This window comes from Tupaia chinensis, unplaced genomic scaffold, assembly GCF_000334495.1.
Source record: "Tupaia chinensis unplaced genomic scaffold, TupChi_1.0 Scaffold000294_2, whole genome shotgun sequence".
Lineage (NCBI taxonomy): Eukaryota > Metazoa > Chordata > Mammalia > Scandentia > Tupaiidae > Tupaia > Tupaia belangeri.
This window is the reverse complement of record NW_006159780.1, coordinates 1,460,673-1,486,831: the sequence shown is the minus strand read 5'-3', so window position 1 is coordinate 1,486,831 and position 26,159 is coordinate 1,460,673. Positions and strand designations below refer to the sequence as shown.

General features: G+C 51.1%; 1 protein-coding gene across 1 annotated transcript in view; it reads left to right on the top strand.

Moving 5' to 3' along the window:
- The window catches only part of TNS3 (tensin 3), a 239,551-nt gene that overhangs the window by 114,398 nt on the left and 98,994 nt on the right, over nucleotides 1-26,159 (top strand). Inside the window, 3 exon segments of the mRNA XM_006150681.3 lie at nucleotides 3,595-3,724; nucleotides 4,068-4,133; nucleotides 5,796-5,900. Coding sequence (XP_006150743.1) covers nucleotides 3,595-3,724; nucleotides 4,068-4,133; nucleotides 5,796-5,900 — 301 coding nt within the window.

Sequence of the window (26,159 nt, the reverse complement as noted above, 5' to 3'; positions counted from 1 at the left end):
AGGGTGGCTGCTAGAGCCGCATGTCAGGGAGAATCCTGTGGATTTCTTTGTCTTTCTGAAGGATGCCAAGGTCAGTTGCTGAGTTAGTCGGAAGGATTCCAAGCGGATGGTGTTTACCTCAACCTCAGTCGATGGGGGAAGAGTTTAATACATAACAGAGGGAATGTGTGGTGCTGGGAACAGGACCTCAGACCAGTGCGTCAAGGCAAGGGGGACATGAGTTCAGGGCAGCAGTTATCCTTGACATCAAGATACATTACTGGGACCAGCAGTTAGCATAATGGCTATGTTGCTGGACTCCCATGTAGTCGACCGCAGTTTGCGTCCTGGACCTGGTGACTTAAAACTCACGCCGGGCACGTGTGCATATGTGCCCAAGATCCTGAGAGGAGAATGGAGGAGAAGGGGGTGCGGCGTGGCCATCCCCCTGGGGGGCGATTTCTCGCTTCCTGTCTCTCTATTTCTCCCTTTCTGGCAAGTGCATGTGTTCTATAGCAAAAATCTCTCAAAAATAAAAAAATAAAAAAATTTAAAAAAAAGAGCTGGACTTGAAAAATCATTTTTTAAAAATAACCTGACAGTTTAAATTTTTACAAGGTGCACTTGTTTTCAGAAGTTCCATAAACCAATATAATCTGTGTTGTGTACTGTATATACCCAATGTGCCCAGACACAAGGCAACATTGAACACAGGGGATCTTAAATTTTCTAATTTCTAGTTACTTGGCTAATCAGAGTACATTTTGAATTCTTAAATCTAAAATTATGCCCCCTTGTCAATTACACATTATTTTAAAATATTTTAATATTTAGCTTAGTAATGTTAACTGTTCCACTGTAATCATTTGAACTCTTATTCAAAATTAGTGACATCACTAAAGCCACTTCAAAACTCTCCAAAAAAAAAAAAAAAGATAGATTACTCTTGGGCCAGTACTGTAGCTCAGTGGTTGAGGGAGCCAGATTCTGCATGACTATCTGCAGTTCGAATCTCAGCTGCAGTGGCCTGGCAAACATTGCAAGCTGTTTTCACGAAGGAGAGAGGTGTTTCGACGGGGTGTCACCACTGGAATCCTCCTGCCCTATTTTCCCACTTGATTAGGATCACAGGTGCACGACATCACCCCCAGCCTGCTCAGGGTCATCTTGGGTCTGGGCCTGTGCCCTGCATATGTTTGTATGTGCCCCCAATTCCCACAGGATGGGAGATGGAGGTGAGGAGGTCTGCACGCTCAGTGCATTGGGAGCTGCCCCTGGGGGCTTCGTCCCTCCCTCACCCCAGGCATGCGGGGTCCACATTTCCCTCTCTTTCCTGGATTGGCATGGATCTGGGAGTTTGTCTGGGTCACCCTCATTTGTGTGGCTAGTGTTGAGCACTGATTGGGTGTCTTCTCCCACCTGGAGCAGGTGGGAGCAGGCCTAGAACGAGGCTTTGATTGGTGTGATGGTCGTGCAGACGGGAGGTGACGTCAGAATGAGCTCACTCGTAACTGGGGGAGGAGAGGAGAAGTGGAGAAGGCCATGGCTAGGAATGTCCGTGACACCCCTGTGTGCGGTCGGGCCAGAGACTGTCATCCCCTTTATCCCCATGTTCCCATGTATAGTACCTATCAACAGGTGCCAGCCCACAGGCAACCTCCTCTGAGGAGTCCTCCCTGACTGCTTCAGCAGACATCTGTGCCCAAGCCAGAAGGGCAGCAGTATTGAGGCTGCCCTGGTCTGCCTGGACTGCTGTCAATTTTTTTTTTTTTTGGGGGGGGGCTTGTTTTACTCTCAAATCCTCGGCCTCCTGATGTTTTCTCCATTCGAGAGTGGTACTGACCTGAATGTGGGCCTCTTTGTTCCTTGTCCCCATCTGACCTGTTTCATGCCCACAGCAGACATCTGTGCCCAAGCCAGAAGGGCAGCAGTATTGAGGCTGCCCTGGTCTGCCTGGACTGCTGTCAATTTTTTTTTTTTTGGGGGGGGGCTTGTTTTACTCTCAAATCCTCGGCCTCCTGATGTTTTCTCCATTCGAGAGTGGTACTGACCTGAATGTGGGCCTCTTTGTTCCTTGTCCCCATCTGACCTGTTTCATGCCCACTTACTTCCAAGGCGCCCAGCAGGAGGAAGCAGGGACCAGCGCAACGTGGGCTGTGGGAAACAGTGGCGGCCTCGCTGTTCACTGCTGGGCACAGGCGTCCAGGCCAGGGTCTGAGTCCCACCGTTCACAGCAGCCAGGCCGGCGCCCGGCTGTGTGATGGCCAGTGCGTGTTTGTCAACAGGGACCAGGCCCGGGGGTGGTCCTGTTTACATTCCTCGTGTGTTTATCGGACTGCTTCCCTACAGATAGCAGGAAGGTAAACAGCACGTGGCCTGCCCAGGGCTGCCTCGGCCAGGCTCTGTGGGCTTGGATTTCCTTCGCGGGCTGCTTCCTCTGGGTAGCGGTAGTAGGACCCGCATAGGGTGTTCTGGCTGCTGGCCTGCCTGGCCCCTGCTGCGGCTGCTGCCCCCTGGTGAAGCCTTAACACTGTACAGCCATCTTTGCCAAGAAGAGTGTCCTTTACGACAAGCAGAGCCATCCCAGCCTCCCTGGTTGCCCGGTGGGTGAGAGGCCACCGACAGTGATCTGAGGGCAGAGTCCATGTCTTGGGCCTTGGAGGTACTGGGGTCCCTGAAAAGCTTCCATCATCTGAGTGAAGGGTCCCCCTTTCCTTGTGGCTCTCCTCTTCGAAGCCAGTGCTGCGCTCAGACTGGGAGGGAGGCCCCAGAGTAAAGGTGCTCGGGGCTGCTCTGCCCCAGCCCCAGCAGTGCCAGGTGTCTGCAAGGAGCACCCCACCCTGCTTGTCCACACAACCACCTGAGGTGGGTGGCTTGAGCGGGTTGCCCAAGGACCTAGTGGACTTCAGTGTCCATGGCCCGGGTGGGGCATCACAGCTGAGTTCAAATCACACCAGAGTGATTGCCCTCCTCTCCTAAACCACCTCCAGCACGCTGGGCAGCCAGGCACCGGCAACTAGGTGTGGATGCCTCTCCCTCTCTCACTGTCTCTGTCTGTACCTTTGTCTCTCTCCCCCTCTCCATTTCTCCGTGGCCCTCCCTCTCTGTCCTTGTCTCTGTATCTCTCTGTGTCTTTTTTCCTTATTTCTGTCTCCTTCCCTCCCTCTCTGTCTCTGTCTCTTCCTTTCGTGGCGGCATGCACGTGAGCAGCTGGCACCCTACAGGTGTAATGATCAGCTGCTGCTTTTGAAAACCAAGACTAAACGGAAACGTGGAGTGTTCAGATGGGAGAAAAATGCCCTCGTATCAGTGGTTGGAGTGTGGAAGAAAGAGGCCATGGGCTTTCTTCGTTCAGATTTCTCTCAGAACCATTGTGTTCTGAACGTGCTCAGGCGTGGCTGGTCTGAGGGCCCTGGTGTTTTGAACTTTGGTTCCAACAAACGACAAAGAAATGCAGGGAATTGTGGCTGGCCTCAGGCCTGCAATCGTGCAGTATGGCCACCCAAGTGAATTCCCCCTGCTTTGCCCAGGGGGAGGCCCCACTCCAGGTCGCTCCACTGAGCATCCTCTCTGCCCACCATGGCTGGTGCAAGTGTTTTCTTCCTTCCTGACCAGGTGAAATGCTATCACAAGAAGTACCGCTCGGCCACCCGTGACGTTGTCTTCCGCCTGCAGTTCCACACTGGGGCGGTGCAGGGCTGCGGGCTCGTGTTCGGGAAGGAGGACCTGGATGGCGCCAGCACAGGTGAGCTGCCGCCCTGTGTGTGTTGCAGGCGGCGGGTGGCGGGGGGCGGCGGAGCGGGAGCCTGGCCTGCCGACGCGGGAGCCTGGCCTGCAGACGGATGCCCTTCTCGGTCGTTACTTTCAGTGTCTTCCCAAATTTAGCCTGTTAATGGGACTCTAACCAGTCTCAGGAAAAACTGGCCATGGCTCCCTCATAGAAGAAGTTACAGAGTAACTGTGACGCTGTGAGGACTGGCCGCACCTCGTGCCCTCACTGCAGACCAGGGACGGGTACTGTGCTGGCTGAGACGTGAGGACAGACAGGCCAGTCTGGGCTCATCATCTTCAAATGGTTTCTTTTTCAGATGACCGTTTTCCTGACTACGGGAAGATTGAACTAGTCTTTTCGGCCACGCCTGAGAAGATTCAAGGTGGGTAGCAGCTGCATGCCGATGCTGGTTGAGGTGGGTGGTGTGACACTGGGGGTACGGAACTAGTTCTCCACCTTGGCGTGCATTTGGGAGTATGTATATTCAGTTGTTTTTACGAAGGAGAGAGGTATTTCGACGGGTGTCACCACTGGAATCCTGCCCTATCCTCCCAGTTCATTAGGATCACAGGTGCATGGCACCACCCCAGCCTGTTCCAGGTCCATCTCAGGTCTAAGCTTGTGCTCTGTGTATGGCCAAAACACGTCCATGATGCTTTATTGCTGTGCCACCATGACCAGGCTTACTAAGTGATTTTTGGCCAAGAAGGCCCATTTTAGTCACTAGACCCTGACATGGCCATACTTCTGCAAGACCACTTAGCCATGCAGGGCCAGGAACTCTCAGGACTGAGGGGTGCCCTATTGTGGCCTTGAGGGTCACTCTTTGATTGTCTGGGAAATTAACAGGTATTCACTTCTTCCCTGTATAATCAACCAACATTTTTTTTTTTTTTTTTAATGAGAGATTTTTGGTATGGCGTGTGTTTGCTCATTGGAGAGACAGAGAGACACAGAGAGACAGGAAGTGAAAATCACCCTCCCGCCCAGGGAGAAGGCCATGCTCAATCCCTTCTCCTCTATTCTCTTCTTGAGCTTTTGGGCATGCGCACACATGTGCCTGGCGTGAGTTTTAAGCTGCCAGGTCTGGGGCTCGGACTGTGGTCGACTCTATGGGAGTCCAGCAATGTAACCATTGTGCCATGTGGTGGTCCCAACAACCAACATGTTTAAGAGGGAAGTATAATTGTAGTAGATTGCGAATAGGTATGTGTAAAACTGATTCTCTTTTTCATGAAAACACATTTAAAACTTATTTAGTCCCATGGGCTGGCCCCGTAGCATAGTGGTTAAGGAAGCTGGATCCCCCATGACTGACCACAGTTCAAATCACAGCCCTGGGGGCTTGAAAAGCATTCTGTGCGTGTGTGCCCAGAATCCCAACAGGATGGAGAGATGCAGAAGGAACCGCAATGCGACCACACCCTGTGATGGTGCTTTCTCTCCCCACCCATCTCTCTGTCTCTGCACATGCCTTCTAGCAATTAAAAGAAAAAGCAATCAGTCTTTCTGTCTTCAGGGTACATCATTTAGGTCTGTCACAGGGTCCGGATGTGTAAAAGGGTCAATGCCATTTTTAATATCCATGGGAAGTAGTCACCCTGATCATGCCTACTCTCAGGTTGTAGGTGAGAATCATTACACGCAAGGCCATATGTTCACATCCTCCGAGGGAGTCCAAAGGCAAGAGCTGGGACTTGAGACTGAAGTCTGTCCCCTGAGGCTGTCTGGCACTTCACAGGTATCCACATCTGTGAAAAGACCGCAGGCCCCTGTTTGCAGAAGCCTCTCTGAGCCCCAGCTTTGGCACATAGTGGACAGGTGACCAGTGCTCACCTTTTCTTTTTTCAAGTGTGGTGCCCATTGTCCAATTTGTCGGAAACTGAGCACTGTCTCTGGTTAGTGCCAGGGCTCCCGGGAGGAGGCTGGAGAACTCACAGGCTCCAATCTCACACTCACTTCTGCTGCTTGCCACCCTCATCCTGTGGGTTAGATAGAGGTGCTGGGCTTTGCTAGGACTGATGCCACCCTGTGCCTCCTGCAGGGTCTGAACACTTGCACAACGACCACAGCGTGATCGTAGACTACAACACGGCTGACCCGTTGATCCGCTGGGACTCATACGAGAACCTGGGTGCAGATGGAGAAGGTGCGTGTGGGTGCCTCGCGCGTCTGTTCATGGTTAGATCAGAACTGCAGTGTAGTCCGTGCAGAGGACAGACACCCCCTACATTCTCAGGTCCAGAGCCTCCAAGGTGCCCTCTGCATGCTTGGGGGCCATGCCTTTGTGTGACGTGGTTGTAAATTTTGAGAACATTCATGAAAATTAGGTGAATTTGGTGCAGGCTTTTTAAGGAGCTGGGTGGGAGGGTGGCCATGCAGGGAAGGAGGATGCAGGAGTGTCCTTGCCTGAAACCATGTGCGTGTATTTTCCTGATTTCATTTTCCGCCCTTCTTCTCGTGGTCATAAATGGGGAATGCCTAGTGCGACCTTCTTAGTATCCTACGGCCCCATGGGCAATAGACATTTTGGTTTTCTTTCTTTTTTATTTTAAGTTGAATTACTGTTTTCTTCCATGAGAGACAGGCACCAGTAACAGGGTCTTCATGCTGTGATTGTCTCCCAGCCACCCAGATCATAGGTGCAGACGTGTACCTGGTGTGTTCAGGGAGGTCCCAGGGTGGGAACCCAGGACTGATGGCATCGCCACTGTGTCACCATCTCGCCTGTTACTTAGGTGTCCTGTTTTAAGGCCTTTCTCATTTGACTCTCTGTTTTGTGAGTCTGTATTGTGTCCACCCAGGAATACACAGTTTGGGTCACAGGTCGGAGTGTGGAGGAGGGAAGGAGTGAAGAGACAGTTGTGTGTTGGGATTACTAGAGGAATCCGCTGCAGGTGGACCTCACAGAGGGGCTCACGTGCAGGTCCCGGTCCTTTTCAAGCTCTGCCTGAGAACTAGACTCATCGGGACACAACATTAAAATACCGTTTTGTCAAATTAGTTATTATATAACCACATGTCAGATAGCTAAAGTGAGGGTTGTGGAAAGTAAGACTGATGGCCCTCCTGTGGTTACCCGTGGGCAGTGTACAGAGCGCTGTTTGTGTGTATGTAGTTTATGGCTATAGGCTGCTCGTGCTGGGCAAGTGTACTCCTTCATAGATTGTGCAGGGTGAAATTCCAGCTAAAGAGATTAGTGGGACCTGAGCTCGCCCTGTAGTCTAGTGGTTAGGGAATCCTGGCCCTGGCAGCTCAAAAATCACACTAGTCACAGGTGTGTGCATGCCCCAAATCCCAGTGGGATGGAGAAATGAAGGAGATGGGATTGCAGTACGACCACGCCCTGTGAATGGGTGCTTTCTCCCTCTCCCTCTGCTCTCTCTCTGACAAGTCCATATGCCCTCCAGCAATTAAGAAAAAAAAGAAAAGAATAAAGAAATTGGTGGGACTCTGAACACACCTGGGCCAGAGGTGGAGACCTAGATAGGGGTCTTTAAAATACAGGTGAAGTTGGGGGCTAGTGGGCAAGGTGTCCTGGAAGAGGAGAGCCCTCCGACAGTCTGTGGCATGAACAGTTCTGCTCCCTGGGTGAAGTATCCACAACAGCAGCCCCTTTGAGGCCACCTGCACACGGAAAGAGTCATAGCTGAAGCCTTGCAGAAAAACTTTATACTGTGTCTTTAAGGATCCACAGTGCACATTGGAGTCTTAAATTCTATGAAATGATCTGTTTCAATTTCATTCAAATGGGTTATCAAACTGGATTGCAGCTCTCTGTTTTTTTTTTTTTTTGTATTAACTACTACTGTGTTGTGTAACTGTGTTCCATCAATCCCTTTGTACTGTTTTATACAGGAGGACACCTGAAGGTAGTGGTTTACAAAGAATTAAGACTAGTAAAGGCACAGTGTGGAGAGCAGGACAGGGGCCTGAGATCAGTTGATTTAGTCTTCAATGCTGGGTCGGCCAAGGACAGAATGCAGCAGAGGAGAGCCCTGTGCTTAGCTTCTCTGGGGACTTCCCTGCACCTGACCTCTGAGTCAGCTCCGAGCTGCACCGAAGATGCACCAAGGACATAGGCCTTACCATTTCCATTTCACCACCTGGCAACTGTGAGCCAGTGGGAAGGTGCCCAGGCCACTAACTCAGCCACGTCAAGGAAGAAAACAGCCCCCCACCCCCTTGAAAAAAAAATTGTGCTCATTATCCTTTAGGAGTTATGTGAAAATTTACAGAATATGCATGGAAGTACACGCACGTGCATGTGTGCACATAGGAACATCACAGAGGACCTGCTGCCATACAGAAGTGTATGTGTGTGTGTGTGTGTGTGCACATGCAGATACAGATGTCATAGAGTTTTTAGCATTATATGGAGATGTGTGCTTGCACATGCATGTGCAGATATGGACACTAGGGAGGACCTGCTGTCATACAGAAGTACGTGAGTGTGTGTGCATGCTCAGATACAAATGTCTCAGAGGACCTGCCATTGTACAGAAATGCGTGGATGTGTGTGCAGATACAGACATTGCAGAGGACGCACCAGCTCACAAAGTGCATGCCAGCATGCTTGGGTTCTGGTTGACTGTCCTTATGCTCTCATGTGTAACCCCATCATGGGGGCTCCACCCTCATGACCTAATAACCTCTTGAAGGTCACCTCCTAGGGCCATTGCCTTGGGGTTAAGGTTTCAACATAGGAGTTCTGGGAGAAGGCAAAACATTCAGACCACAGAGGATATTCAATACCTGTTTGTTGAAAGAATGATTAGAGAAACAGTTTGCACTTTATAAGTCTCAGGCCTGGTATCTCTAGCTTTCTTATATGACAGATGACAATTCTCTTTGGTGTCTTCTTCACTTTAGCATCTCCTGAACCAGGGGGATGGGAACAGATGGGAAGCTCACACTGTTGTTTGTGTGGTCTGAAAAGTATAGCCTTGTGGGTCGATGGTTTGGTAGCAGTCATTGGCCACCAGGGAGCTCTGATGGGCTGAGCAAGCTGGTCAGGAGAGAGAGAGTCAATGGTTCTGGGAAAAACCAAGGAGGAACAGCCAGAGAGTCGGGAAGACACTGAGAGCTGGTTTCCCAGACAGGCTGCGGGGAGCACACTGGGACACAGGATGCAGAGACTGGAAACGCACCCTTTGTAGCCAGATCCACAGCTGTCCTGTGCAGACAGGTAGAGGGACTAGGGAGTATCAGTTATACACTTGACCCCCGCCCCCCAGGCTCACTGAAGGAGGCTGTTGATGAGCAAGCCAGGCATGTTGGGTAAGCACCATGTCCCTCCCAGGTTCCTCCTCTGTCTCTGCTGCTGGGTGGCTCATTATTAGAATTCCCTGTTCTGTCCCCACAGCATCTTTGGGCAGGCTCTTCTGGGATGGCTCGAACCCTTGCAATTTGACAGTAGCAGTTTAAAACTAACTTCTGGGAGTTGGATTTGTTAAAAGGCATGCGATGGCCAGAGGGATCAGCAACAGGATGGCAGGCCTCAGCCAGTTTTAGCCCAGTGTCCCTGTTTAAGGTGAGATTTTGGAAGACACCATGAGGTATTGCACATGTCGTGTGCCCAGCTATGGCTGGAGTGGGGAGGTACCTTGACCAACAGCCCCCAGCCAGGGTCATGGGCAGGCAGGGGGATGAGGCCTGCGTGATCTAGTCATCACCCACTAGTCTTCACATCTCCCAAGCCATTACACTGGGGCCAGATGCCAGATCATGAGCCTTTGAGGGACACACCATTATTGGAACCTCAGCACAGGTGGACATGGAGCCTTTCCTGAGTCCTCCCCCCCTCCCTCTGACAGCAGAGGCATGGGCTCTTGAGCACGTTTGAGGCCCCTGATGTGACAGAGTGAGATTTATGCTTTTCTTATGAACCGATGTTGCTCATGTCAGTATTTTTTTGAAAATGCAGATTAGCAAAAGAAGGTGAAATCATCCCTTCTAGGGAAGGAGAGATAAAGCCCTCCTCTTGGCTTCTTTGTGATGTTTACACACTATGGACCTGTTTTACAGCAGGACCAGGCAGAGCATCGTTCTGTAACCTGAGTCCTTCACTCAGCCCACCATCTGAGCTTCCGTGGGCCTTTTTACACTTGTTTTCCTGTGCCTGCTCACTGACCTCCCCGTACTCCCTCAGAGCGGTTGGTGTGTGTGTGTGCCGTTACTGCTGTGCTCCTGTGGAGCAGCACGACTGCTGTGCCTCCAGAGCCCTGAAGAATGCCAGGCTCTGGGTCCTCTTATGAAGACCTTCTCCAGAGAGAGTCGTTGCCCTCAGATGGGAGCCTTGTCCTCTCTGCGCCTCTCTCCACCATTCAGCCCTGCAGCACCTCTGGGCTGAGGCCCCTCTTCTGCATCGAAAACTCTTACTCCAGGTACCACTTTGCTCTTGCCTGGAGTCAACAGTCCCTGGACAAAGATGTGGGCCTGAAAGGCTGAAGCAGAATCTCAGCTGCATGTCTAAGCTCCACCCAGCTTTAATTTTCCATGTTGTCTCAGTATTAAGGAGTAGAGGAAGGTTGGCAGCCTTTGAAATGTTTCAGCTGGAAAGCAATGTCCTACAGTGCTCTCCCACCCCCACCCCTGCTGCTGGTCCCACTGAAGTGAGCTGTGCTTATCTCTAGAGACCCTTGCCAGCCTGGCACGGGACCTCTGCAGCACCTTCCCTCAGGGGAAGGAGCTGTCTCACCTTTTATGACTCAAGTGGTGTTTTGCCTCCTGTAGTCACAAAAAGGCCTTGACGAGCTCCTTTCACATGGGCCAGCGATTACAGATATCTGTCTGCTGCACGGAGATGCCCACATGGTTGTGGACTCCTATCCTCCTAGGTGTGCGGTCTTGGCAGAAGGTGGCCTGCTCTGAGAGTTGTAGGGGTGGTGGAGGGGTGGCAGCTGTGTTGGCATTTTGCTGGGCTGCTTCTAGGAGACAGAAGAATGTCTTGGGGCCCACAGTGTGGCAGCCTGCCTGAAGCCTCTTTGTCTTAATCCTAATCCTCACAAAAACCTGGGAGGGCCCAGCCTGGTGGTAGAGGTATTGGTGCCCTGAACTGCAGTGCTGGAAGCCACACGGCCGCTGTGGGCTCAGATCCCTATTGTCTCAGGACATCCTGTCAGGCTCCCTTTAACATCTGTGGATCAAGGACCAGTTGGATAGAGAAGCACTGACCACGGGTGCACAAGGTCTGGTCCGGAAGTGCCCTGTCAAGTTCTGATTTCAAGTCCTGCACTTGAAAGTGGACTTGAAAGCTTTTCTCCCCAGAAGTTGTGGTTGGGTTAAAGACTTGAAAAAGCAAAACGAGTTCATTTATCTTTAAGTTTTGTTGCCATAGGGCATAGAGACAGAGAGAGGGGAAGTGAGAAATCACCTCCTGGGAGGATGGCCATGTTGCAGTCTCTTCTTCTTCAGTCTCCTCTCAGGATTTTGGGCATGTATGCAAACATACCTGGCATGAGTTTTAAGCCTCTGGGTCTGGGACTTGAACCATGGACTTGACTATGTGGGATCCAGCTACTTTAACTTCCATGTTACTTGCTGGCCTGCAAAGCAAGTTTTGATGACTTATAGAGAAGAGGGGGAATCCGATGGCTCAGATCCTATATCCTGCCTCTGCTGCCTGGCCAGTACTGGGCTCACAGTACTTCTGCCCAGCTGCTGCCAGTTCCTGTCTGTGTGTTGGGCACGCTGCAGCCTGTGCATCCGGAGGGTGTGGCTCTCCTCAGGCATGCCTGTTCCCAAGCTCTCTCTGAATAGTTTGCCCTCCTGCAGCAGAAACAGGGACATTCCTTTTTCTTTTTTTTCTTATTATGGTGTATATACTTGCCAGTGAGAGAGGGACAGAAAGGCTGGGAGAGAGAAAGAGCACTCACACTCCAGTAGGATGTGTTAAGGCTGCAGTCCCTGCTGCATTGCTCTATTCTGTTATGTTTTTCAAACCATCGGAGCCAAGATTTGAACCATGGTTGGCCATGTGGGATCTGGCTTCTGTCATTTAGTATTTAGCTGCTGTGCTACTAGGCCAGCCCCAGAAGAGTATTTCTTTAGCTCTTGGTCCCAAGCCAATCTTTTCCGAACATAGCTTTCTTAGTCCTGGTGACAAATGCAATTTACATCAGGTTGGAAGGTGACAGCCCAGATGGGTATCTAGCCCGCTTTTGAGCCTCAGAAGTTTCTGCCTTTTCCTCCCTCAATCTAAGCCTCCACGGTCACACCCCCATGGTCCTTTGTGGGCAGGGTCTTATCCCCAGGCAGTGATTTGCTTTGCAGGGACACCACGTGTGACACAGGAGTGTGGAGTTGAGAAGGAGGATGATAGTCCACCTTGCTTGACATAGCCGAGGCTCACCTCCATGGTCATGACATAATCAAGCTGTGTGGGCTTACCTGTTTATAGGGCTCAGGACCTGTCCGGAGAGTGCGTGTGATGCTGGGGGGCAGGAGTCATCGCAGGTCCTGAGCGCCACCACAGCTGTGTGCTGTGGCCGTCTGATACTCTCTAACCCTAGTGTCAGAGGGGGTACCCCCGGTGTGTGTGGCCCAGCCCATGTGAGTATCTCAGTGGTGGCCTTCAGAGACTGATAGTGTTACCCCCAGGGTAGTGACTGCAGGCCGAGGATGGGCTGGATTTGTCCCTGGATCCTCACCCCCTGCCCCTAGCTCATGTACATACTGTGGGCTTCCTCTGCCTTCCAGAGTGAGACAGGGAAATCGGAGTCATAAGGACCCTCCCTCCACCCCAGTGCCCTGACATTGTGCTGAACAGTGCGTCCTGTGTGCACAGGCAGGGCCTGGAGGGTGGGGCCTGCGTGGTAGTTACCAGAGCCTCTTAAAGTCCAGCCGAGTCACGCTTCTTCATTTCACTGTCCTCACTACTCTTTATGGTCGGCGTCTCCACTGCCCCTGACAGCCACACCTCCTTAGCCAACATGCATACAGTGACTCACACCCCTGCCCTATATTTCACCCTCAGCGCTGCTGGCCTTTGGACTACAGGACTGCTCAGTGACTGGTCTGCCTGTCAGGCCCTCAAGTCACACAGTCTCATACGCTCGGTGTGAGCTTCACAGCATGTGTGTAAACCCTGGTAAATTGATCACATGGATGACACGTACCTCAGTCTGGTCGGTTTCTTACTGCCTCCTCCTTGGGGAGAACCTTTCTCTTCATCTCCAAGAAGAGGCTGGTTTGGGCTTCAGGTAACCCCTCTGTGGAGCCTCCAGTTGCATCTCTGCAGAGTCGGGGAAGGAGTATCGACATTAACTATTTGATCAGCTGAACTGAAAACATGCAGAAGAGAGGGCTGGTGAAGAGGGCTGCAGAAGAGAGACAAGCTAGTGCCCCTTTCCTCACGTCCATGCTTCTGTGTACCTCACCATAGTCACGCGTTTTCTGCTTCTCTGTCCAGGAGGGGAAGACTCACATGGGATTATCTTTTCTGTTTCAGGCTTAAAACTGGCTGGGAAGCTCTTTCAGATCCCCAGAAGTTCATGCCAAAAGCCAGAGATGTGTTGGTGTTGCTCTGTGTGTGTGTGCGTGGAATGACTTGTTAACACAGAATCTGTCCCCTGTGACCTTGTGGGCTTCAAGGCCTCGTCCAAGAAAATTGCAGTAATTTAGGGTCCTGGTGGTCACATGCAGTAGTATTTGTCACCATCACATGTGAGCTCGTTTGTTACCTGGAGTCCCTTCTCATTGCAATTAGGCAGGATCTGGTGTTGATTGTGGGAATTCTGCCAGGACCTCAGTAGCCACACTCGGCCATTCAGGGTGTCAAGGTGAGACTTTGCAGTTGGTGGTTTCAGTGGCCATCCTTTGCCTCAGGCAGTCATGGGCAGTCCTTTGCCATGGGTGATACAGGGGGCTGCTCTCTGCCGTGGGTGGTGCTGAGGGGCCACCCTTTGCTGTGGGTGGTGTTGGTGACCAGGTGCTGCCTTCAGATTAGGAGCAGCCCTTGGTGAGCGTGGGTGCTGCTGGGCTCTTGACTAGGTGGAGGCAGAATGAAAGCGAAGCAGAGTCACCGAGGCTTAGAACTAACCTGGGTTCTTTCTTGGAGTCAGGGCAGGAGCTCAGAGTAAACCACCCTTCTCTTAGTATCAAGGACTCATTTTTCCTGTTGTCTAGTAAAAGTTAAAGGTCTTGGGCGGGTCACCCTGGGTACAGACAGAGTAGTCACTTTCTGGGGTCTCCTCAGCTGAGACCAAAGCCATATGTGCCGGGATTCTGGAGCACAGGCTTCCTCCCTCCCTGGCTGAGCATCGATGGGGCTGGGTATTGCACACACAGACCTTGACAGGTGCTTACAGTCAGGAGAACAAGGACACGCCGGGACGGTGGTGGGTCACTGTCAGCGAAGCTCACGTTACTGAGTGCTGCTTATGAGCTCCACACCACTCAGCAACCTGTGTTAAAGGGCCAGCGGCGTGGGGGAAAGCAGGTGAGGCTTTTTCCCTAGATTCCCCAAGAATGTGCTAGGGCAGTTCTAAGGTCAAGTGCAGCAGTCAGATGAAGTGAAGGGGAGAAGCCTGGGGGGCTCACATGCAGTGGCTGTACAGAGCAGGCAAGGGCGTCTACCCCAAGGGTGGCAGGTGGGTTGGGAGTTTCAGGAGCCAGAAAGGCTTGGGGGAGTCTCCTCTGGCAATGGAGGTTTCAGGAAGAGTGGCTGAGCCGCCTTTGATTTGGAGGTGTTCATGCCAATGGGCAGAGCATCAGGCGTGGGAGGTGGCAATGCCCCTGGGTGGAGATGGTTGGGAAAGGAAGCTCCAGGAATCCACTCCACCCTTAACATTGGGAGTTTGGTACTGGAGTTGCGCGTGCTTGGACTGTGACTCCCCATGCCCAGGAAACATCCGATGTTTGTGGAGAGGAGCAGAAGCCTCAGCAGCCGCATGGGATGCAAATGAGGATGGGGTTGAGGGATGGCTTATAGAGCTCAGAGTTTTCACAACTTGGTGGAAAATTTTGTGACCCCTTGCCTTGACCCTGTGATCCCTAGGCTATAAGAAATATTTGAAGTCAGACCTAGGGAAGGTCTCTGAAGTCCAAGGGTCAAGGCCAGGACTGCTTAAAGTTTTGACGGTTTCTCAGATGAAGCCACAGAAATGCCATGGTGGAACATCTGAGCTGGGTCCAGTGCCAGCCATGAAGTGGGGATGTCGGTGGAGGCCATTTGGCTGGGAAATACTGTGAAGGGCATTGAAGGGCAGCAGGGACGCAAGGGTTACTGGGGACCATTAGGCTGAAGAGCAGCCTCACTGGGGCACAGGTTTCCAGAGCAAGAAGCATTTTTGGATGAGGGTGGCCTAAAACGGGAGTGGATTAGGAGGAGGCAAAAGCTGCCCTTCCTTGGGAGGGCTGGGCCAGGCAGGTGGAGGAGGGGCTGACATGGGGCAGGGGTTCTGCTGCTCAGTGTGAGAGCTGGCAGTGGTGTCACCGTGGGAGGGTGGGTTAGTGGAAGGAAAGCCCAGGGTGGACCGTGGGAGAATGGGGGCCTGGGTCTTGCATTATCTGCAAGTCCATGGTGTCACATTGGAAAGTTAGAGCTCTCTGTGATTGCAGATCCCGCTTCCATGTGTTTTTCCTGGTAAGAGAGAACTTTGTACAAGGACCTGCACATGACCCTGTGACCCCCTAGGCCGAGCAGTGACTCTCTCGGCAATTGCATCCTGATCCTTCCAGATGGACAGTCTTTCCTTTGCCTGGAGACCCTGCACGGCAGGGTGAGCTGACTGCAGAATCTGTCGCCCCCTGGTCACCAGCTCTCTTCTGGAGCCCAGAGCTCAGAAGAGTGTGTCCTTTCCTCCTTAGAGGCATGTGCCTTGGGCCCAGGTGCAGAAAGCCCTGGTTGAGTCTGGGTGACAGCCCCCAATTCCTTGCACCACACCTGTGTGTGCGCACGTGTGCTGCACTGCTATCTTCTACACGTAACCTTTACCATGCGGTCACTAGCCTTAGGATATCCTTATTTCTTACTGCAATCAAATTTATATGACCTCACATCCCCATTTTAATAATTTAAAAGTATACAGTCCACAGGCTTTTAGTATTAAATGTATACACAAAGTCAAGCAACTGTTACATTCTAGAACTTTCTATCACCCCAGAATGAGGCCCTCTACCCATCAGCAGTCACACCTAATTTCTCCCTCCACCAGCCCCTGGCATCCACTAACCCACTCTCTCTCTCTGTATGTTTTTCTCCTCTCTGGACCTTTCACATAAATGGTATTGTGCAGTGCATGGTTCTCTGTGGCTCGCTGCATTTACTTGGTCTACGTTTTCCAGGTTCCCTCATGCTCTGTTTCATCCTTTTATGGCTGAGTAATGTCCCGTTGTGTGGGCAGGCTGTGTTTTGTTTATCCAGTCAACAGCTAACGTGCTTTTATATGATCATACCTTTTTTTAGCTACAATGAGTACAGGTCCGATGAACGTTCTTGTATATACTTTGACCTTAGGATATTCTTACACTGCTTATCTTTTCTACCATTTTCTAAAATTCCCATCTTTCACCATTCTTATAAATGCTTTCCTTTCTAGAAGTTTCTACTGTTCTCATAGAATCTCAAACAGAAATCACACTGAACATTCTGCAAGCGTCTATCCACTTCGCCAGCTACTTTCAAAGATGTTTGGGAAACCCTTTAAATGGGTTTTCATTGGCTATATATAAGTCCAGGCACAAAATCTCAGTTTTTCAGGGTTAAAAGGTTTGGGGCCTTTCAAAGCAGTCTGAGCCACAGAGCTGCCTTCTGGCCAAACTTCAGCTATGCCTCAAAAGAGCACGTTGTTTCCAGAGAAGTTAATATCAACAGCCTGGACAGGCCCCATGTAATCAAAACCCATGAGTGGGAACATGGAAACCGAGAGCGTCTGGACTGTGCCCATTCCGTGGCCATCAGCAACGCAAACAGCACGATCTGAAGGCCAAGTGGGTACCAGCTGCCATGTATTCATGAAGGCTCAAGTGCTCCTTTATACAGCCATCATCAACAGAAAGAAAACTCACCCCCCCATCCTTACACAAACAATAAATAAAATAAATAACCCAAATCTCAAACCTGTCCCAACCCAGAACATCATTTAGGGAATGCTCGTTTTGAGGACATGACTGATCTTGCAACTTCTTTCTATCAGATCCTAATATGTTAGGGCATAGACCATGGGCCAGTGGGCAAGGGTTTTGTTCTCTTACTCATTACTGGTAGCATGGCTGTTTATTTTTTTTGTTTTGTTTTATTTGTTTATTTTTTGTTTGTTTTGGTTTTGTTTGTTTTTTTTGTTTGTTTTTGTCTTTCTCTCTCTCTTTCTTTCTTTCTCTCTCTCTCTTTCTTTTTTTTTCCCCATAGGGCATGTGTGTTCACCAGAGAGAGATGGAGGGAAAGTCTGAAATCACTCCCAGGGGGAATGGCCATGCTGCAGTCTTTTTTCTTCCATTCTCCTCCAGGGATTTTGTGCATGCATGCACATATGCCCAGTGTTATATTTTTAAGACTCGGGGTTTGGGGCTCAATCCATAGTCAGTCATGTGGGAATCCAGTGCCTAAACTACCATGCCACCTAGTGGTCTCCCCAGCTGTTGCTTTGCTAGCACGCTTTTGTGATGCAAAGGTCTGATTTCAAGAAATATGTCCTGTGAAGAAGACTCCCCACCCTGCTCCCCACCACTCCCACCTTCCACCCATACTTTGAGCTTTCAGAGACTCAGCTGACCCAGGTGCTCAAGAGAGATACAAGCATCCACTTTGGTTCTCAAGCCAGGTTCTTCAAATGTCTGTTTTTTCTTCAGATATGTATTCTTCGAAGGAAAAGCCGTCTGTGACGAATTGTTTCACTGTCGTTTGCCACGTAAGCACAGTCAGATCCATCCCTCCCTTGGAGGGTAGGGTAGTCAATACTCCTTACAGATTGATATTTAATAGGGCTTATGTCTGATCATAAAAGAAACCCTTTCTCAAAAGGGTGAGCTGTGTTCTGTCGCGATGTCCTGTAAGTGACACGTGCCGCCGTGGATGCTTCCGGTGGTAGAGGTTCTGAGCTGCTGTCTGCCTGCGCCTACAGCCCTGAGTGTCCACCTCCTCTCAAGCGCTGATTGAGTGGTGACGTTCGTATTGTGCCGTGAGGACCCGAAGTTGTCAGAATGGGCTTTGCTTGTTTGCTTCGTTGTGTCTGTTCACTTAAAAGTAAAAGCACGTGACCAGCATTTAGCCAAAGCAGAGGGGTGAGCCATTGGCTGAAGGCTACCTGGAGTGAATGTAATGAGGCCTGAGATGAACGGGATCTCCTGCACAGAGCGCTGTGGTCTGGGGTGTGCAAGGAAGCCACACAGAGTATGCTGTGTGCAGTGCGCACTCCCGGCCACGCTGAGCACCGGCGGTGCCAGCAGTGCCTGGGAGACGGAGGGCATGTGGAAAGGCTCCAGCCGGGTGTTTTGAAGAGAGCAAATGGAGGCTGAAAGTGGGCTGCAAACTACGCAGGTTAGTGCTGGCTCTGAACACTGGTTCTGAAGGCTCAGTGAAAGCTGAAGTAGGCTTGAGGGATTGTGTAGAAGAGCCCTTTTCCCCGCCTCCTGGGCCTCCAGAGTTCAAATTTCACTAAACCTGATTGCACCAGACCCCACCCGCCTGTTTACATTGCACTGGCCTTTTCGGCAGAATCAAAGTCCCTGAGTAGCCTGGAAGGTCTTTTACCTTCTGTGCTGGCTGGAATGGAGGAGGCTTAGTGCTGGAAAGGAGGGAGGGAAGGAGAGAGGGAGGGAGGTGGCACGTCCCCACCTGGGACATTAATGTATCGCTGCGGCCAAATCCTTCTTCAGTGAACCTGGGTCTCCCAGTGTGGATGGAAAGAGCTGCTGGACTATTTCGAAGAAAGGTAAGTGAGGAGCGTGGTGTGTGCGTGCGTGCGTGTAGCTTCTGTAGGGGTACAAAGATCTGAAACAGAGCTGCATGCCTGAGATTTGTCAGCTGGTTAAGGCTACTGGAAAGAAAGGTTCTGAGCAGAAGAAGGGTCCTGGAGTGGCGCAGTCAGCCTAACAGAGCCTTAGCTTGGCAAGAAGGAATGTGGTCCAGGACGTGTCTGGGAATGCCTCTGTTTGCTGCAACAATGCCTGTGTTTCTTTGGGGGGAGAGTGTGGTGGTGGTCTTCCGTGGAGTTTGTGTTTCGGGGCTCTCTGGATGCCTCCGTGGCTGGCTGACCTTTCTGGTGGCCTCTGCTGAAGCTGACAGGACCTGTCTGCCTAGCCTGGCCCCAGCGTGTTTTCCCAGTTAGGAGTGTCTGCAGGAAACTGGGCTGCCAAGATTGGCGCCTGCTGCATGCCCAGCCCGCGACAGGGTGGCGGGTGTGAGATCGGACCTGGAGCCACCCTGGCCCGCCCTGATGTTTGTGTGGCTGTGCGGGTACCTGGGCTATGTCCGGGACACGCCCACCGCAGCCCCACTCAAAACCTCAGTGCTCCTTTATCGCAGCATTCCGGAGCCAAGCCTAGGAGACCACGGGAGCCTTGGAATCTGGCCCCGCTTCCTGGGGCCCTGGCTCTCGAGTGGGAGTGGGACATTTTCCTTTCCCGAGCAGTGGTGTTGGGGGTCGGTGCCGGCAGTTCTGTGTGGAAGGCCCCATTCTTGCACTTGCCGTCGTCGCTGTGTTTTCCTTGCTATTTCTTTAAGAATTTATAGCCTGTGGCATTTTCAGAGAGCCTGAGCACAGAGCTCAGCATCTCCAAAGCCAGGGCTTTCCAGGGCCCTTCTGGTCAGTCCTGGAGAGGCTTCCTGCTACCACCACCTGCCAGCGTCCATCTGTCCCTGCACCTCCTGCTCGCAGCTCACCTCCTGCTCTGTGTTGGGGCTCACGCTCTCAAGGCAAGGCTGATGTGCCGCGAGAACCATGTCTTGGAATGGAGTTCTCTCTGGGGTTCTGCCTAAGGAGGGACTAGTGGGCACCTCTACAGAGATGTTTTCCTATCTTGTGGTTGTTGGTTAAGAAAAGAAAGGTGGGGCCAGCAGGTGGCATGGTGGTTAAGGCGCTGAACTCCCACGTGGTCGAAACTCATGCCAGGTGTGTGTGCATGCATGCCCAAAAAACATTGAGAGAAGAATGGAAGAGAAGGGATTGCAGTATGGCCATTTCTCCTGGGGGGGGGATTCTCACTTTCTGTCTGTCTTTCCAGCGGGCACGTGTGCCCTGTAGCAAAAATCTCTCTCACACAAACACACATACACACACAAAAGAAACAGGACACATATTTCATTCCACCCTCTAATATATCAGAGTCAGTCAGGTTTTTAGATGAAAGGTAATCTTCTCCAAGGCCCCAGCAAAGTCATCATTCTTAGCTCTCGAGTTACTCCGAGTAGAAAATGACTCACTGCAAGCTTGGGAAATCTTTAATTAGTATGGAAGCAGAATCCTATCGTAATACAATAAAAGCCAACATCGTTTTAGTGAGAGGTTATAAGTGCTCTAATTATAAATGTTTACATGGAGAAAAAGAGAGTGATTTCTGTGTGTGCCATCAGGCAAGATGCATCAGCCCTACTTGAGAAGGCGCTGTCCTGGCCCAAGCATCCCTTCCCATTGTGAACGGGGGTCCTTTGGCCCCTGCAGCTACCCGACATTGTGTAGGCTGGACCTGTTGGCTGTGTGGCCTGTCAAAAAGCCCCCAGATCTGTCACCCTAGGCCATGCAAGTCCAGGAGGAAAGGTCCCTAACGCCAAGTGGAAGGCCGCGCTGTGTGGCACCAGGATCCCGGTGTGTACCGTGAGACTTGCTGAATCAACTGCTCCTGTCCTAGGCAGCCGGGCACCTCCCTTGTCCCTCGGGGCCCCTGGACCTCATCGCTCACTAGATTCCTCTGCCTCATCTGGAGTGTTGGGAGTCTCGGATGAGGCAGTAGGTGTGACATGCTCAGAGCATGGTGGTTTCCTTGTCAGTGTGTCACTGCTGCTTTTGTCACATCATTATCAGTCACTGAGGAGTCCGACGCGGAGGAAGGTGTGAACCGTAGGCACGAGCGGAGCAGAGCTTGGCCATAAAGCCAGGTTGTGTGACACTTAGGAAAACCAACCCCGGGACGATTTGAGTCATGCTGAGTGAGGTCTTAGGGAGCCTTTGCACGAATGTGCAAAAACCATCTTTGACTATGGGTTTATAGTAGAAAGCAACTCACCCGTGGAATTCCCCAAGGGTGAGGTCTATGGGCTGCATTGTGTGAGTTCGGTAGATGCTTGGAACCTTCTGTTCCACCGACTGTGGGCCCAGAGGGGAGACAGCTATGAGTCACACATGAATTCTGGAATTCTGCCCTTGAACCCAAAAGGGAAAGGAAGGAGGGTTTACCTGGTGCCTGACCTGGCCTATACCCTCCACGTTGGTCTCATTGACTCTCAGTAGTCATGGCAGCCACGGTCATCGTGCACCCCTTCTCCAGCCTACTTCTCTACGGACAAGGGTAGTGAGGCACAGAGAGGTTGAGTCATTCACCTGGAGTCATACAGCTGTGGCCAAGCCAGGACTCAGGCCCAGCTGTTTTAGCCAAGAGATCTGGAAGGCAAGTGAAGATGTGTGCGTAAGTCACTGCACTGATTGAAACAGAGTCACAGAGGGACTGTGACAGTACCCCCAAGGAGAAGAGGGTGCCCACCGTCCTGCAGAACCCAGGAAGAAGAAGGGAGGGAGTGGGGGAAGAGCCGAAAGAGGTGGAAGAAGGAAAGGGGGTGAAAGGGGGTAGCTCTGAGAGGGCCATCATAGGGTGGGGCCGTAGCGCTATGAGAGCTCCTTTCTGTCTGATCACATGATGGTTGTGGAGTTGGTGTCACTTCCACCTGGTGAAAGCCACTCTGTTTGCTGTACAGTTGTCAGCATTGGACAGACCTGCTGCTGCGGCACAGGCCCGCAGTGAAGACACAATGTTTCTATCGCCCAATTGTCCTCACACTGCTTTGAAGCACCCCTCTCCTCCCAGCCCTGACCATACCCACTCATGTCCAGACCACCCGGAATATCACCTGCCTAGAGTCCTCCTGGGATGAGAGCCTTTGAGTTGGCTGCCTTTGCTCTGTGCAGTCTTTCGAGAACCCTCCACCAGCTGCCTGTAGATAATCGTGTTCTTGGAGCGAAGTCTCTCTTGCTTAAACACACTGCCCAGGATGGCTGCTGCTGAGTCCTCCCTGCTCTGAGGATGTTTGGCTGCCGGACTGTCCTGTCGCTTCCACTCAGGGCTCTTCACTGTGGGGAGCTGATTCGGCTGGGTGGCCCTGAGTGAGTCATTTGAGGGCCACACTGACGGAACGTCTGGAGCAGCCTATTCCTGTGGTTTAGGCCCAGGCAGGGCCTGTCGGGGGTGACCCTGCCTCCTGACTCTGGGGCTGTGGGTGCCGGCGCACGAGGAGAGAACCAGGGGATACTACATGTGTGTGTTATGTGAGAACAGATACGCACCTGCTTCTTCCGTTTAGGAACCCAAACTTAACACCGTGACCATGAACACAGCCATGGCAGAAACGTGTATTTCTGTCCTGAATAAGGAGCCCCTTCAGGGGAGAGGGAGGAAGACCCAAAGTACTTAGTAGTTTCAAGGGAGGTGAGTGAACGTGTGTGTATCTGTGTGTGTGTGTATGTTTGTAGCATGCTTTAGAAATTTGTGGAAGCTATAGGAAAGACATTCATGCAAATTTCTTTACAAAATTAAATTGCTCACTTCACATAAAAGGGGCTGGTCAGGATGAAAATCCGACTCGCCCCATGTGCAGTGGTTAGCGCTTGGCAGAGGGACCCGATCCTTCATGGCCACTGTGATATTAGTCCTGATCCCAGCCCCTTGAAAAATGTGGCAGGCACATGTGCCCAGGATCCCGATGGGTCAGAGGGATGAAGGAAAAATAGCCGTGTTGTTGTTGGTGGTGGTGGTGTGAGGGGGGGTCCTTGCTCTCTTTCTCATGCATACACATGCCCTCTGGCTTGGAAAAAATTGCTTTTTATTGTTTTGAGGGAAAAGAGCATGAACTTTGGAATTGGACAAAGGTGGATGTGAATTCCACCTTAATGTTAAGGCAGACTCTCTGAGACTCTTGTTTCTTCATCTGTAAAATGGGCTTTCTACTCCCTGCATCACAAGATGGCTTTGAGAATTGAGTGAGACACCCAGGGAGTAACTGCTTGGCATGCAAGAGGGCTTACCTGGTGGCTGTGTCTTCGGAATGTCAGCCGATAGTAGAAGGGGGCCCTAGAATTCTCAGTTCCTCTGCTGGGCAGAAACGCCACCTCCTGCAGCCTCCCCAGCTCTCTCCCTGACACATGTCTCTGTGTCAGCCGGGTATGTTTCTTCTCCGTCCTTTCCATCTGTCCCCGCCCTTGTGGGTGAAGATGCCAGCATCTTCTCACCTCTCGTTCCTCTCTGTCCCCTAGGAGGGGCTGGGCTCCTGCCAAGCACTGGCAAGGACCTTGCTTCTAAGCCTCCATTCACAACTTGCACGTACAGTAAGTGCTTAGTCGGCCCTCCGTAATTTTCATAAAGAAGAATTTTCTGATTTCCCATTAAAGACTTGTAGGGAGCATCCTGTTAGCTCCTTTGATATGAAAAGGGTTGTTTTTGTTTTGTTTTTTTCCTTTCGAGTTCTTTTTTTTTGCTATTGGGCACATGCACTCTCTAGAGAGACAGAAAGGGAGAAGTCACCCACCAGGAGTATGGCCACGCTGCAATCCCTTCTCCTCCATTCTCCTCTTGGGATTTTGGGCACGCACGCAGGGTTGTTTTTGTTTTGTTTTTTTCCTTTCGAGTTCTTTTTTTTTGCTATTGGGCACATGCACTCTCTAGAGAGACAGAAAGGGAGAAGTCACCCACCAGGAGTATGGCCACGCTGCAATCCCTTCTCCTCCATTCTCCTCTTGGGATTTTGGGCACGCACGCAGGGTTGTTTTTGTTTTGTTTTTTTCCTTTCGAGTTCTTTTTTTTTGCTATTGGGCACATGCACTCTCTAGAGAGACAGAAAGGGAGAAGTCACCCACCAGGAGTATGGCCACGCTGCAATCCCTTCTCCTCCATTCTCCTCTTGGGATTTTGGGCACGCACGCAGGGTTGTTTTTGTTTTGTTTTTTTCCTTTCGAGTTCTTTTTTTTTGCTATTGGGCACATGCACTCTCTAGAGAGACAGAAAGGGAGAAGTCACCCACCAGGAGTATGGCCACGCTGCAATCCCTTCTCCTCCATTCTCCTCTTGGGATTTTGGGCACGCACGCAGGGTTGTTTTTGTTTTGTTTTTTTCCTTTCGAGTTCTTTTTTTTTGCTATTGGGCACATGCACTCTCTAGAGAGACAGAAAGGGAGAAGTCACCCACCAGGAGTATGGCCACACCACAATCCCATTTCCTCCATTCTCCTCTTGGGGTTTTGGGCACACATGCACACATGTCTGGTGTGTTTCAGGCTGCCGGGTCCAGGAATCAAACTGTGGTCAACCATGTGGGAGTCCAGCACCTCAACCACTACACCGCCTGCTGACCCCAGAATTTTTTTGTTTGTTTGTTTAATTGTTGGATGAAGTTTGTGCTTGACAGAGAGAAAAAGAAAGTGTGCACAGCCCCCCACCCCCACCCCCCTGCTCCCTGTGGGCTGTGGTCCTGCCACAGTCCTTTGCCCTCTATGCATCTTTTCTTTCATCCCATCAGGATTTGGGGCTTACATATGTACCTGGTATTTTTTCAAATCTCCAGGGCCAGGATTCGAACTGTGGTCAGCCATATGAGAACCTACTTTCTGTGCACAGTGCTGAACTAGTGCACTATGGGACCAGCTCTGAAAGGTATTTTTAAAGCAAACCTGTCACAGAAACAGAACATCGGATTCATCTGGTCTCTGTGTCACCCGGTGTGTTTCTTGTCCATTCTTTCCATCTGTCCCAGCCCTTGTGGGTGAGGGTGCCAGCACCTTCTCACCTCTCATTCCTTTATGAATCTATTGGCTATGTCCTGTCTTTGTTTTGAATCAGCCATCTGCCTGAGGCAGAGCCAGTGGGCGGTGACCGTTTTACAAATTAGCAGAATGGTGTGGTCCCTGAGCAGCTGAGTAGGAAGGAGGTGCAGTGTGGGGTGCAGCGTCACTCTCTCTAGCCTAGTCTCTGCACAGCTGTGAGTACAGGCGGGCTAGTTAGTCTTTTCAGCTAGGATGGGGAAAAATGTTTTCTTTTTCTTATTTTTGGTCTTCTCCATTTTCTTTGATTACTTTTGATTTTTTTTTTTTTTTTTTGCCAGGGGGCTCATGCACTTAGAGAAACTGAAGTGGGTGGTCATGCTACAATCCCTCTCCATTTCTCCTTTTGGGATTTTGAGCATGCACACATTCACCTCGTATGTTTCTTAAGCCACTGGGTCCAGAATTTGAACTCTACAGTCAGCCATGTGGAATCGAGTTCCCTTACCTTCCATGCCCCTGGCTGGCCCACTTTTGAAATGCTTTGAGTACGTCTTCTCCTCCTTGTGGAAATGCCACATTTCAAAAGTGGGATTGGTGGGATGGGAGTGATCACGCCCAGGGAAGGAAGGCAGTGGGGAGTCTGGTTGCCGGTACTGGGCCTCCCTGACAGGGGCCTCCCTGGCATGTCATGCAGGGAAATCGTTGAGAGCTGGGTTTGTAGGTGTCGGATTTCCAACTCGGCCCTGGCTAGAGGATAGTCGTTGTCAGGCAGTGAACAAGCTCCCTCTGAATGGCAGGCCCTGGGTTCTGGCCCCGCTGGGTGGCAGTGGTGCAGAGGGAAAATGGACATGGGGCCAGATGGAGCACCCTCGGCTAGGGCACATGAAGATTCTCATCCTGCATTCACTGCTGCAAAGCTGGGGTCTCTGGGCAGATCACTCCCAAACTCAGGTCCTTGATTTGTAGGGATGTTGGTTCAGATTGCCCCCGCTTACTTAGAGGTGGACCCAAAGAGTTAAAACATGTCATTCATTCATTCCTTTTTAAATAAATAATATTTATATAGTTATTTTACTTTTTTTTTTGCTACAGGGCATGTGTATTCATGGCGAGGGTAGTGAGAAAGTACCACCAGGGATGATAGCTATACTGTAATCCCTTCTCCTCCATTCTCCTCTCAGCATTCTGGGTGCTCACAAACACACATGCTCTGATTTGCAAGTCACTGATCTGGGACGTGAATGGTGCGGTTGGCCACGTGGAATCCAGCTACCTTAACTTATCACAATGACATGTGCTAGCCAGAGAGAAAGAAAAGCACCCCTCCTTCCCCATCAGGGCATGATTATACCACAATCCTTTTTCCTCCACTTCCGTATCCCATCAGGATTTGGGTATGTACAGACATTGGTCTGGTGTGTTTTTTCTTTTTCTTTTTTCTGTTTTTTTTTTTTTTTTGAGGGGTTTTCGCTATTGGGCGCATGCTCTCCCCAGACAAATAGAGAG